We start from the raw sequence: 14,039 nt of genomic DNA on the forward strand, positions 1-14,039 counted from the left end.
GTCCTGTCGTCCCCTTCCCCAAGTGTGTGGGAATGCTAATGCTGCAGCTTTTCTCATATTGCAGTGGTGCAGCTACTTCTCAACAGATGATAGGCGCTTGTAGATGCAGCAGGAATCTGAACAGCATGCTCTGGAAGGATTGTCAGCATTCCTTTCATGGCTTTTGCTTTTCTAGTTGCTTCTGGCCACTCTGGCAGGACTGTGGAAGATAGGACAAGTCTGAACTTCTCTTAAAAGAACTCTCATTTTTATTGGCTTTGCCAATAGGTTTGTAGGGCGAAGTGTTTTGGTTGGATGGGGAAGCCAAGAATACATTTCTTTTCAAATTAGTGCAGCTTTCCTTTGAGCCAGAGGCAGGGTTTAAAAATATTTAGTGCTTGTAAAGTTTTTGGTGGCATTATGCTAAGTTGTGGGAATTGTTTTTTTTTCCCTAGGAGGAAAACTGCGTTAAGTCATTATAGTAGTATAAAATCACTTGTTAATAGCTTTGAAAGAAGCCGCTTCACTCTACAACTCTCTTAGCAAGCAATCTTTATTCTGTTAGGCTTGAAGAGAATTAAGTTTGGTAAAAATTTTCTGCTATTTGGTGGTGACAGATTAGCTGTTTAGGCTTTGGTAGGGCAGATATCTTGATAACTGAAGGAAGTACATCATTTTGGTTTTTTTTTAGGGTTGAACTAATCACAGGCTCTAATTTCTCAATTGTTAGAGGGAAAACTGCTTAATATCTTTCCCTGTCTTACATGCATATGTACACCTATGGAAAACTTTCTGGTGCCTGGTACCTAGTAGGTCCTTAATAAATATTTGTTGAATAAATTTTTACATAAGAAAAAAAGCTCAAAGAATTAGCTGTTCTAGGTATGTTCTCAGTATACTATTTAATATATATTGAGTATGTAATTGTCATTAATATCTACTTGTTAGGAAGTATATTGATGCAGAATTATTCTTCATATCTCCCATATGAGGTTATTGACATCAAACCATTTTATTTATTTTTTTAAGAGATGGGGTCTTCTGTGTTGCCCAGGCTGACCTTGAACTCCTGGGCTCAAGCGATCACCTCTCCCTCAGCCTTCAGAGTAGCTGGGGCCATTCATTTGAACTTCAATGCTCTGTAGTTTTAATTAGGCTTTTTGTCACTGAAATCTTGAAATAGTCTCAAACCTGAAGTAGATTATAATGAAGGTAACCATATAATTTATTGTGCAAACTGAGACACTTCTGAGAAATTAATCAAAATTAAGTGGGAGCAGCATGTATAAACCAGGCTTTTTCCAGGCAAACTAGGACATATGATCACCGTTTGTTTTTATTTTTCAAAGTAAATGTTTTATCGAAATACAATAAATTCAGAAAGTCCATATATTCTAAGTGGACAGCTTGATGAATTTTTAAAAAGTCAGCCTCCCAGATCAAGAAATAGAACATGACCAGTATCCCAGAAGTCTCCTTCATGTTACCTTCTGGTCACTCCCTCTTCTTCCCTGCAAGACTTTTGGCCGTAGGTAAGTTTTGCCTAGTTTGAACTTTATATAAATGGCATCATATAGTAGTACATACTTTTTTACCTGGCCTTACCAGCTCAGTGCTCCCTTTGTAAGATCCGTCCACATTGTGTTTTAGCGATCGTTCCTTCATTTTTATTGTTTTTAAATATTTCATCATATGCATATACCACACTGTATATGTTATATTGTTGATGAACACTTGGGTTTTATTTTGGGCCAACAGAAATGGTGCTGTTATAACCATACTTGCTTGTTCTTTTGATGAACATATGTACTCATTTCTATTGGGTATATAATTAAGAGTGGAATTGCTAGGTCTTATGATATGTGAATGTTCAGCTTTAGCAGGTAGTACCATCTTTCCTGAGTATTATATCAACCTGTACTTTCTCCAGCAGTAAGATGAGAGTTCCAGTTACTGTGCACCGTTATTCTGAGGGTCAGTGTAGTGGGATCACATAGGGGTTTTAACTTGATAACTAATGAAGTTGAGCCCCTTTTCGTGTGCTGTCATTTCGATCTCTTTTTTTTTTTTTTTTGAGACAGAGTCTTGCTCTGTCGGCCAGGCTGGAGTGCAGTGGCAGGATCTTGGCTCACTGCAACCTCCGTCTCCTGGGCTCAAGCAGTTCTCCTGCCTCAGCCTCCCAAGTAGCGGGGATTAAAGGCGTGTGCCACCACAACCGACTAATTTTTGTATTTTTAGTAGAGATGGGATTTCACCATGTTGGCCAGGCTGGTCTCCGAACTCCTGACCTCAGGTAATCCGTCCGCCTCAGCCTCCTAAAGTGCTGGGATTACAGGTGTGAACCACCGTGCCTGGCCTGATCCTCTTTGGTAATGCCCATTTGTATACTTTCTTTTCTTGTTTGTTCAAGCCTTTCCCATTTTTCTATTGGTTTATCTCTTACTGATTTGGAATTTACATATTTATGTATTCTAGATATTAATGTTTTCATTATATATATATTACAAATATCTTTTACTCTGGTTTGCCTTTTCTTTTTATTGTTAATGTCTTGGGATAAACTTAATTTTAGTTTTGTCCCGTTTAGCAATATTTTCCTTTTTATGTTCTATTTAAGAAATGACTGCATGAAAGTCGTGGAAATGGTCCTCCTCTATAATCTTGTAGAAACATAATTGTTTTACCTTTCACATTTAGATCTCCAGTTTATCTGAATTTCTGTGTATAGTGTGAGATAGAGTTCAAAATTTCATTTTTTCTGTATGGATAATGACTGCACCATTCTCTTCTTGTCCCAATACCACATTCCTGTAGCTTTATAATACATCTCAATATATGGTAATGTAAGTTCTCCATCTTTGTTATTTATGTTTGTCTTGGCTAATCTTGGCCCTTTGTATTTCCATAAACATTTTAAAATCTCAGTTTCCATATTAAAAAAAACAGCGTAGATTTTGATTGGGATTATATTGACTCTAAGGATGGTAAATTGACATCTTCAGTCTTCCAATCTAGGAATATAGTATATGTCTCCACTTATTTAGGTGTTGTTTAATTTCTGTCAGTATTTAGTAGGTTTTAGAATAGAGGTCTTATATATGTTTTCTATCCTTTTCCAATTCTTGATGATTTTTTAAAAAATAATTTATTGAGATGAGATTCACATAATATAAAACAACCATTTGTGTCTGTCTGTTTTGTGCTGCTATAACAAAATATCTTAGACTGGGTAATCTGTAAAGAACAGAAATCTATTTCTCACCATTCGGGAGGCTGGGAAGTTCAAGATCAAAATTCACCGATTGTTTCGGTCATCTGGTGAGAGCTGCTCCCTGCTTCTGAGATGGCACGTTGTTGAACCCTCCAGGGGGAAGGAACGTTGTGTCCTCACCTGGCAGAAGGCAGAAAGAAAAGCAAGAAGCAAACTAGCACACTGTTGAGTGAAGCCACTTTTATGAGGCCCTTAATCCCATTGATGAGGAAGGAGCCCTCCTGCCCTTATCTCCTCGTAAAGAACCCTCCTCTTAATAGTATATCACATTGGCAAAACCTGAATTTTGGAGGGGACACATTCAAATCATAGCACCATTAAAGTGAGCAGTTCAGTGGCATTTAGTACATTCAGTGTTGTGCAACTGCCACCTCTATCTAGTTCCAAAACATTTCATCATTCGAAAGTAAAACTCCTTAAGCAGTTTCTCTATAGTCTCTATTCCCCTATGCCACAGGCACAGGCAACTACCAATTTGCATTCTGTCTCTGTATATGTATCTGTTTTGGATATTTCATATGAAAGGAATCATATAATATGTGACCTTTTGTGTCTGACTTCTTTCACTTGATATGTTTTTGAGGTTCATCCATGTTGTAGTAAGTATCAGAACTTTGTTCTTTTTTATGGCTCAGTAGTATTCCATTGTATGTATATACCACAATTTGTTTATTCATTTCCTGATTGACATATGGGCTATTTGTGCCATTTGGCTATTGTGAGCAGTGCTGCTATAGATTGAGTATCCCTAATCCAAAAAATCTGAAATTCAGAATGCTCCAAAATTCAAAACTTTTGGCTGGGTGTGGTGGCTCATGCCAGTAATCCTAGCACTTGAGGTCAGGAGTTCACAACCAGCCTGTCCAACATGGAGAAACTCCATCTCTACTAAAAATACAAAAATTAGCTGGGCATGGTGGCGGGCACCTGTAGTCCCAGCTACTCAAAGGCCGAGGCAGGAGATTCACTTGAACCCAGGAGGTAGAGGATGCAGTGAGCCGAGATCACGTCACTGCACTCCAGCCTGGGTGACAGAGTGAGACTTTCTCCAGAAGGAAAAACTTTTAAGCACCAACATGATGCTCTAAGGAAATGCTTCCAGATTTCAAATGTTCAGATTGGGGATGTTCAACCAGTAAGCATAATGCAGATATTCCAAATTTGAAAAAAATCTGAACTATGAAATGCTTCTGGTCCAAAGCATTACGGATAGGGGATACTTAACTTTACAAACCTGTGTCAACTTGTTTGAGAACCTGTTTTCAGTTTTTTGGTATGTTTACCTAGGAGTGGAATTGCTGGGTCATATGATAATTCTGTTTAACTTTTTAAGGAACTGCCAAACATTTTTCCACAGCAGCTGAGCCATTTTACAGTCCCACCAACAGTGTATGATTGTTCTAATTTTTGTACGTCTTCACCAACACTTATTTTTTTCTGTAATTTTGGTGTTTTATAGTGTTTTAAGTGGTATAATTTTGAGTTTAAAATTTTTCACTGTTTGTTGTTGGTATATAGAAATACATTTTTTCTCCATATAAACCTTGTAATCAGGTGACATTAAATTCGCTTGGGGGCTATTAATTTTAATAGTCTATTTATTTATTGGATTTTGTACTTACACCTGAATTTCCAATTTCTAAATGCTTTCATATTATTTGTTTCCTTTTTTAGTAATTATATTATGGATGCAGCAGTCTTGTGAACAACTTAGAGAATATAGGAATTTAAGATATCTTAAAATTTTTCCTTACCTTAGTTTCCTTTGTAGTTCTATTGCTTTTCATTTTGGTCTTTCTTTATTTTGTAGGTATTTTTCAAATATCTGGTGATCCGTGGTTATCTATTTGTATTTATAATGGAATAGGGTGGTTGGTTTTGGTAGCTGATACTGGCTTGCTCTAGTTTTTTGAGGTCTGTTTTCTCAAAAGAGCCTTTCCACAGATGATATGATTGAGAACTCTGCATGAGTTTCTTTTAAGGTGGGGATATCCAAGCTTTTGGCTTCCCTGAGCCACATTGGAAGAAGAATTGTCTGGGCCACACATAAAATACACTAACACTAACGACAGCTAATGAGCTAAAAAAAAAAAAAAAAAAAAAATCACAAAAAAACTAATGATGTTTTAAGAAAGTTTATGAATATGTGTTGGGCTGCATTCAAAGCCATCCTGGGCCATGGGTTGGACAAGCTTGCATTAAGGCCAGCAGCAGAGGCTGAGGACCTAAAATGTATTCTGAGCGCTATAAATACTTTTTTCTTTTGTTTGTTTTTGTTTGCTCTCTCCTGATCCACTGCTTCTCCCACCTTCGTTTGTGGATGTTTGGAGCAACCATCAGGCTAAATTCCAGTTCTCTTTTGTCCCTAGTACCCATGCTGGATGCTTTTCTCAATCAGATCTAGATACTAAGCCTGGGAGCCAAAGTTTATGCAGAAAGTAAGACTGTCATGAGTAGCTCTGCTGTTCTGTGAGCAATCTTTTCATTATCTTGATTTCCTTATGCTTTAGTCCAGCTTCTGGATCCTGACCTTGATGTTTTCTCCCAGATTCCATTTAGGAGATTGGTAAAAAGAGCTCTTGCCTCATTATAGTCCTTTCCTGTGATTGTTTTGCTTGGGTTGCTGTTTCTTCTGGTATGGCTATTCTACCAATTCAGTCCTACCTGTTTCTTCCAGAAATTCTTCTGTTTCTTTTCTTTCTTCCTTTTTGTTTGGTTTAGTTTAATGGAGCTATTTTTTCCAGGTTGTTATGAACATATATTTTTTAATTATGAAAAATTTGGACATAACTCACATGTATCTACTCCCCAGCTTAAATAAAACATAAATACAATTCAAGCTCCTTATTCTCTGTCTGGTTGTATTGCACTCCCTCTCATGCATCTATTAATATTTTTCCATCTGTATGCATTTCTAAACAATACAGAGCATTGTTTTGAATGTGTTAGAGCTTTTTGTAGTGACATAATACATGAATTCTTCTGCACCTTGTTTTTATTTTTCCTTTCATTATGGTTGTTTGTTTTCTTAATATATCTTTTCTGCTGTTTCAGAGGAATTTGGGTAGAGAAGATAAGTCAGCTTATGTATTTCTTACTCTAACTTTTTAAAAGGGGAGATTTAAGCACCTTTTGGATATACTGTCACTAAGAGACACATAGTAGAAAGGGCTTGGTGTTACCTCTTGTTTCAATTGGTGTTGATAGGCAAATATGACACCTCCAGTGTTACACAAGCTAGGTAATTGAGTCTTGCTGCTGACCTGTATTTGGTGTTATAAATCCCTTTGGAGTCAGAGAAACACCATTCATTTGTGTTTAGGGTATAACTGAGGTTGAATGAAGATTTGAGTTCTTATTGCTGGAAGGAATTTTTAGACATCCTTTAGTACAAATTGTACCAAAGAAACTCAGGTCCAGAGAAGGTGAGTGACTTGTCTCAGGTGATCCAAGGGAAAAACACAGGGTTAAAAACAAGCTATAGTTCTCATTCTTCTTTCCACTTTACTATAATGAACTTGAGGTTAGAGTCCTCTCTTGTTAATGTTCTATTTTGACTTTTGCCTGCTTTTTAAAATACTTATTTGAATACCAAGAGATTTTTAGTATGTAAGAATGATGGTGAATCCTTAAACTAATGCTTATTTGCCATGTTTTTCTTAGGATCAAAATGGTTTCAATCCCAGAATACTATGAAGGCAAGAATGTCCTCCTCACAGGAGCTACCGGTTTTCTAGGGAAGGTGCTTCTGGAAAAGTTGCTGAGGTCTTGTCCTAAGGTGAATTCAGTATATGTTTTGGTGAGGCAGAAAGCTGGACAGACACCACAAGAGCGAGTGGAAGAAGTCCTTAGTGGCAAGGTAGGTATGGAAAATGAGCACTCGGAATGGAGAAAAAAGTGTGTGCTTGTGTATGTAATTATTGTAGCCGTCAATAGCTTGGTATATTTCTTCAGTATTCTGAAAAAATTAGTAAAAAAAAATTTAGTAAGTTCCTACAGGATGGCACGAAACTGGATATGACTTGTGAATCACAAGGAGAAAAAGTTTTCCTCTGTGACTGGCAAAATTGTATAACAAGCTCTAAATTACCTTTATGGTGGGTATTTAAAGTATGTTTTTTAGAACATTTGAGGCAGGTTGTTTGTAACTACTAAATAATTTAAATAGTCTTTTGATAATAATAGTAACTAGGTAGTGAGACTACCTGCTATTCTGTAAGACACTATGCTTTGATAAAATTTATAAACACCACTTACTCCCCCACAACAGTATTAGGAGGTTGAGAAGTCACATATTCCCATTTGACAGATGACAGAGGGGTCATATAGAATATAATATGTCATATATTTTGAGCCTTTGGAAAAATATTACTAGGAAAAAATGGAAATGAGCTAGAATAAAATTATTTCACGATCATAAGTTTGTGAATTCTCTCAAAATGAATGAATTTATCTGACATTTACTAATAAATAGTAAGTTGAATCAGAAGGCTATAAGCTCAATTTTGGTACACATAAGGAATCTGACTGCAGGCATATCTCAAAAAGGAATTTCAAGTAGAGCATTTATTTTATAATTAGAATAATACTCATTTGAATATCTACATTCTTATAGGCCTCTTAAAAAATCCTGAAACTGTAGCCAAGCCTCTTCATAACAACCAACCAGACTTTTGACTTTGAATGAACTTCATATACCTTTATGATAGTTCTTTGGAATTAATTGTCATATCACATTAGCATTTGTTTGACACCATGCAACAGATATTCCTCATTATGTTGGTTTTATTTTTTAATGATAGGATGTAAGATTCTTTCTTAGAAGTTTAAAAATTACTATTATTCTTTTAAATTATTCAAATTAGTTTACATTAGTCTCCCTTAATCATTTTTTCTCTCTGTTTCTTTGCTGAACCCTTCTGGAATCCTTTGCTTCCCTTAAAACCTACAAGGAAGGAGTCATCAATGGGGCTATAAAACCAAAAGGCTTGTTCTAAGTAAAATGTCTACATGTGTGTTTTGTTGCCGTCTCTGCCCTTTGTTTACTCATCTTGGCATTTTTATTATGAACCACTTGTAATTGGTATGTTTTAATTTTTCTTCTGATACTCCTCTCCCCCCAGTGAGGGGTTATTTGTTCTTACTCACTTTTAATTTTTTAGATAATACTTACTGTGCCTGCTTAGTCCTGGGCATTTGACTTGTTGTAGGGGGTTGAATTCAGGGATAAGTAAGATATGTTCCTGGCCTTTTAGACAGTTTTTAAGAGGGAAGGAAGAGGGAGTGATAGAAATGTCAGGAGGAGATAGGAATAGATATTTAAGTTGATGTGCTGGCCAGAATTGAGGGTCTGAGTAAAACATGAAGATGACTTGGGCATCTTCTTCGGGGTCTTCAGAGCAGTGCTTCTAAAATTTCTTCCACACTAAGCCTAAGAAAAGGAGTGTTTTCTACTTAGAGCCTGAGGTTTCATTGAACTTCAGTGGTTTAGCCTGAACATACAGCTATTATTTTCAATAAAAAAAAGTTTTTTCCCCAAGTATTTGACTAAACTTGATACTCCGTAAAATTATGTAATTTTATCTTATGCCTTCAGTTACCTCCTGGCACATCCTACCACTTAATCCTAAAGCCATGTCTTCTCCATTATGTATAGCATTGCTGGTGAGTCCATAAAAATGAGTCCTTTTTATGTCAAATAGCAGTGAGTGTACACTTAAAGTTAGTAAGAAATTTTAGGTATGGTCTACTCTGATTTTGAAATAGGAATAAAGAACATAAGGCCAAAAGCACATACCACCATGTGGGACATTGACTTATAGCAGGGTTTCTCACCTTCAGCACCATTGACATTTTGGGCTGGCTAGTTCTTTGTTCTGGAGGCCTGTTCTATGCATAGTAGGTTTATCAGCAGCATTCCTGGCCTCACTCACTCTTGTGACAACCAAAAATGTTTTTAGACATCACCAAATGTCTGTTGGGGACCAAAATCACCCCTGGTCAAGAACCATGACTTATGGAAATGTCTCAGGTAACAGAAACTCCATTGGGTGATGAAGATTGAATTAAAATACTTGATCATGGCCTGTCACGGTGGCTCATGCCTGTAATCCCAGCACTTTGGGAGGCCAAGGCTGGTGGATCACTTGAGGCCAGGAGTTTGAGACCAGCCTGGCCAAAGTGGAGAAACCTCACCTCTACTAAAAAATACAAAAATTAGCCGGACGTGGTGGTACATGCCTGTGGTCCCAGCTACTCGGGAGGCTGAGGTGGGAGGATCGCTGGAACCTGGGAGGTGGAGGTTGCAGTGAGCTGAGATTGCACCACTGCACTCCAGCATGGGTAATAAGTAAGACCCTGTCTCAAAAAAATAAAATATAAAATGAAGTAGTTGATCATGAAGTAAATTCAGGAAAGAGAATCAAGGATATTAAAAAGGCATTAGTAAATGTAGTAAAGTGGGAACTAATTGGGTACTAGTGGGTTGAAAGCACCAGAAAAGATGGTATTGAGTAAAGAGATGTTGGCTAGAGAAGGGAAGAGTATCACATTTAAGATCTAGCAAATTTAAGAGCAGCATGATCATGTCCTGGTGGTAGTGGTATAGATAACTGATATTAAAGGGAATTAAAGGTATTCAGCAATTAGGAGAATGAAGAAGTATGAACTCAGGGTGTTAAAAAGTACTTTTTTAGTCATTCCTTAGGTTCCTTTTCCTCTGCCCCATAAGGATTGATATTCTTCAAGTTTCAGGCTCAGGCCTTGGTATCTTATTAGGTCCAGTGAGATGGTTACTCAGCCTCCCTCTGTTTTATGTGAGATGAATGGATGTCCTTTAAATTAGATTTGGATTTCGTTTCATATAGTTAGGATCTTGGGTACTTATTATTGCTGTTACCTGGATAAACTCTTCTACTCCCAGGGCTTCAGTTACTACTTGTATGTGGTTAGTAAAATCTATATTGATAGTCTAGCTCTCTCCCTGAACTTAGACCCACAAAGCCGGTCACCTCTACTAGACCTGTCTTCTGGGGTGTCATGTAGGCACTTTACACTCGACATTCACAAGACTGAATTTGTATCTCCAAAACAGTACTTCTTTCTCTCCCTGTGTTCCTTAGTCTACGGAATTTATTCACTTAACAAATGTTTAAAGTCTTTATCTTGCCAGGCAAGATCTGCTCTCTTGGACCTGTGTGCTGAGCAAAATAGGTATGGACCCTACCCTAATGAAGTTTGCATTCCTTATCTCTCAAATTCAGTCATAAGCCAAAATGACTACATCCTGAATGTTACATCCTGAATCTCATTGCTGTTATTTTGATTCAGACCAGTAAATGTCTTGATATGGGTAACCACAAGAGTGTCCTAAAACTCATTACTGCCAAAGGATTTTTTAAAAATTATGAACATGCTTGTATCACCTCTCTGCTTAAAATCGGTCAATAGAGACTGGGCGTGGTGGCTCACGCCTATAATCCCAGGGCTTTGGGAGGCCAAGGCAGGGGGGATCATGAGGTCAGGAGATCGACACCATCCTGGCTAACATGGTGAAACCCCATCTCTACTAAAAATACAGAAAAATTATCCGGGCGTGGTGGCGGGCGCTAGTCCCAGCTACTCTGGAGGCTGAGGCAGGAGAATGGTGTGAACCCGTGAGGTGGAGCTAGCAGTGAGCCAAGATCTCACCACTGCACTCCAGCCTGGGCAACAGAGCAAGACTCTGTCTCAAAAAAAAAAAAATCTTTATCAGTAGTTCACCATGACTCCCAGATAAAATTCATCTTTTTAATGTGGCTTAAAAGACACAGTTATCTGGCCTTTCTTATCTCCATACAACTCTAGCTGCTTTTCCTGCATACTCTATGTTCCAGGCTGACTGAATTATTTTTAATTTCCCAAGCATATTAATGCCTTCTGATTTCTAAGGGGTTATACATGCTACTTCCTCTGCCTGGAAACACTATTATTCTACTTTGTAATTTCAGGGCCTTCCTCCCTCACTTTTGTCCCTAACACACACACACATACCACACACACACACATTCTGTTAAATGTCATTTTCTCTGAGAAGCCAGCTTGTGTGTGGTCTTTCAAAGCTGGGTTATTTGTTTCTCATATGCAGGCCCATAACACTTACCTGTTATTACTTAACACTGTATTTTAATTGTACGTTTACTTGGACCAAAGGCCGTTTCCTTGTGTCTTTAGAATCTAGAAGGTGCCTGCCTGGCTCATATGAAATACTCAGTAAGTTTTTATTTTTTAAATTAATATAAGAAAACATTAATATTCAAGTCATGTGCTAGCAGTGGAAGTAGCAGTAAGAGCTATCAGTAGGAGCGGGAAGAGTGTTACATACTAAAGTCATCCAGGAAGGTGGAAGTGAGCACTGATATGTTATATAGACTTTCTTCTTAGGTTAAGAATCCTGCTTAAACTGCAAGTTTGAACTTCAAATGGAGAGTCAAAATGTGATAGAGCAGTGACCTAGAGGTAGCATCAGTGTTTCTCTGTCAAATCTGGGATAAAAAGTTAAACTTGACTCAATTGAATATGCCTTTAAACTGTAATCATTTTATGATCTGATTGTCTAGCAAAATTTATTCCTTTGGGTACACTTAAAGAATGTTGAATTTTCAGCTTAAATCCTATATATGTAATACTTCTGAAGTTTGTTCAGTTTCTAGTTTGCATTTGCCTACCAACTTTTTCCTTTAACATACTGACTTTGTTTTCCTTTTTAAAAATTTGTTCTAAGATTTTAGGTAGAATGTAAATCGTGTTTTTTTTCTAATCTACTGAAAGGGAATAAAATAAAAATGAAGTGAAGTGAAAAATTAAGATCTAGATTTTAGAAATCTGAATGATCATTTTAAACATTGTCCTAATGTCTGTATTGCTGAAGTCTATTCTGAGGGGTGATACAATCTAATCAGCCAAGGCATGGACAGTTCAAATTCAACTTTGTGAGCTACCAGCTTTGTGTACTTAGCAAACTCCTTAACTGCTCTGAGTCTCAGATTCCTTATGTGCAAAATGAGGATAATAGCGTGGGCCTCATAGGGTGTTTTCTATACAGAATAATAGCAATTAAGAATAGCAACTTTAGGAATTGTATAGTTTAAGTTTCTAAAAAAAATAGTCATCCTTGGTGGGAAAAAATGGTGATAATGAGTTTTAGAAAGTGGAAAAATACTGCCCTAAAATAAATATTTTTCCCCTTTGATAGCTCTTTGACAGACTGAGAGATGAAAATCCAGATTTTAGAGAGAAAATTATAGCAATCAACAGCGAACTTACCCAACCTAAACTGGCTCTCAGTGAAGAAGATAAAGAGGTGATCATAGATTCTACCAATATTATATTCCACTGTGCAGCTACAGTAAGGTTTAATGAAAATTTAAGGTAAGTACAGGTAATTATATACTATTTCAACTTCAGTATAGTTTTTAAAAAATCTCATTTTAATTCTACTTTTTAGTCAAGTTGTTTCGAATGTGATTTGAAACTATTTGCCATATGTTAACTGTGGCTTTCAGTGTCCTACAGAGTGTTAAAAGAATTTTCTTCTTCTTCTTCTCAGTTTAAAAACCTTGGATAACTAATACATGTTTATTGGAAGAAGTTGCCATGAATTTAAACATGCAACAGGGAAGAGGCAAAAAGTGGAGTAGAAGAAAACTTAGTCTTAACAACTAATAGTGTTTGTCTTCTCTTTCTTCAGAAGCCTATACCCCAGCAGCTTTATTCTTCTAATCCACATCATATCCATGTGAAAATAAACAAAATTAGGCTCAGGTTTTACAGGATAAGGAAAAATTGCTTATAAATTTAAATCACACCTTTTTATTTTCAAACTTTTGCGGTAGTGCTATGGGCAAGGTATGTTGGACATAAATTTAATTTAAAAATAATTTAGACTTCTTTCAAGATTCCTGTTGTAAGAAAAAGTTAAGACTCTAAATGTCCACCATTCTTAAAAAATCTAATGAGTATGCATTTCAAATAATGGTTCTGAATTCAGAGCATTCTTTTTGACAGTGTGGCTAAAGATAGAGTTTTTATAATGTTAATCTAATTGTATAGTCTCATGCCAATTAAAATGGTGTAGACTTGGTATAGGTTTCAAAGCTACTTGAAATGTAAAATGTTGTCTTTAAAATGTTTTAAAGATAAATAACTAAAAGGAGGATATTGAATGCTCTAACAAAGAAATGATAAGTGTTTAAGATGATAGATGTGCCAGTCACCCTGATCTAATTACTATACATTGTACGCATCAAAACACCGCTATGTATCTCATAAATATGTAATTATGATATGTCAATTTAAAAAATAAAATACATTTTTAAAAGTTTAAAAAATTTAGTTCTGAGGCTGAGGTGGGAGGATCGCTTGAAGCCAGCATCAGCAACATAATGAGACCCCGTCTCTACAAACAAAATATTTTAATTAAGGATTTAAAAAATTAAAAATTAAGTTCTGATTACAAAAGGTTTGATATTATTCCCCATACTGTCTTTATCTAATATGGAAGTATAAATGTCAGTCAACATTATATAAGGTGACAGTTCAGTGCCAAAGCATTACAGTGTGTTTTGCCTGTATTCCAGGTGAGGGCACTGTAATAGTCCCTTAGATCTCTGCAGTAGTCCTTTATGGGTTTTCATTGTAGTTCCTCATTAATTATTTTATTCCATGGTCACCTTACCTACTGTAATATAGGCAAATCCATTGTACGCTTGAGGAAGCTGAGGCAGCATTGTAACGGAAGGGCTATGAGCTT

General features: G+C 36.6%; 1 protein-coding gene across 1 annotated transcript in view; it reads left to right on the plus strand.

Moving 5' to 3' along the window:
• FAR1 (fatty acyl-CoA reductase 1) overlaps nucleotides 1-14,039 on the plus strand; it is a 63,917-nt gene that overhangs the window by 18,745 nt on the left and 31,133 nt on the right. The window contains exons 2-3 of the mRNA XM_030829003.1: nucleotides 6,914-7,109; nucleotides 12,483-12,658. Coding sequence (XP_030684863.1) covers nucleotides 6,921-7,109; nucleotides 12,483-12,658 — 365 coding nt within the window. The 5' untranslated portion in view covers nucleotides 6,914-6,920. The remainder of the gene's footprint in view (nucleotides 1-6,913; nucleotides 7,110-12,482; nucleotides 12,659-14,039) is intronic.

Source organism: Nomascus leucogenys, chromosome 15 (assembly GCF_006542625.1).
Source record: "Nomascus leucogenys isolate Asia chromosome 15, Asia_NLE_v1, whole genome shotgun sequence".
In the NCBI taxonomy this organism is placed as follows: Eukaryota; Metazoa; Chordata; class Mammalia; order Primates; family Hylobatidae; genus Nomascus; species Nomascus leucogenys.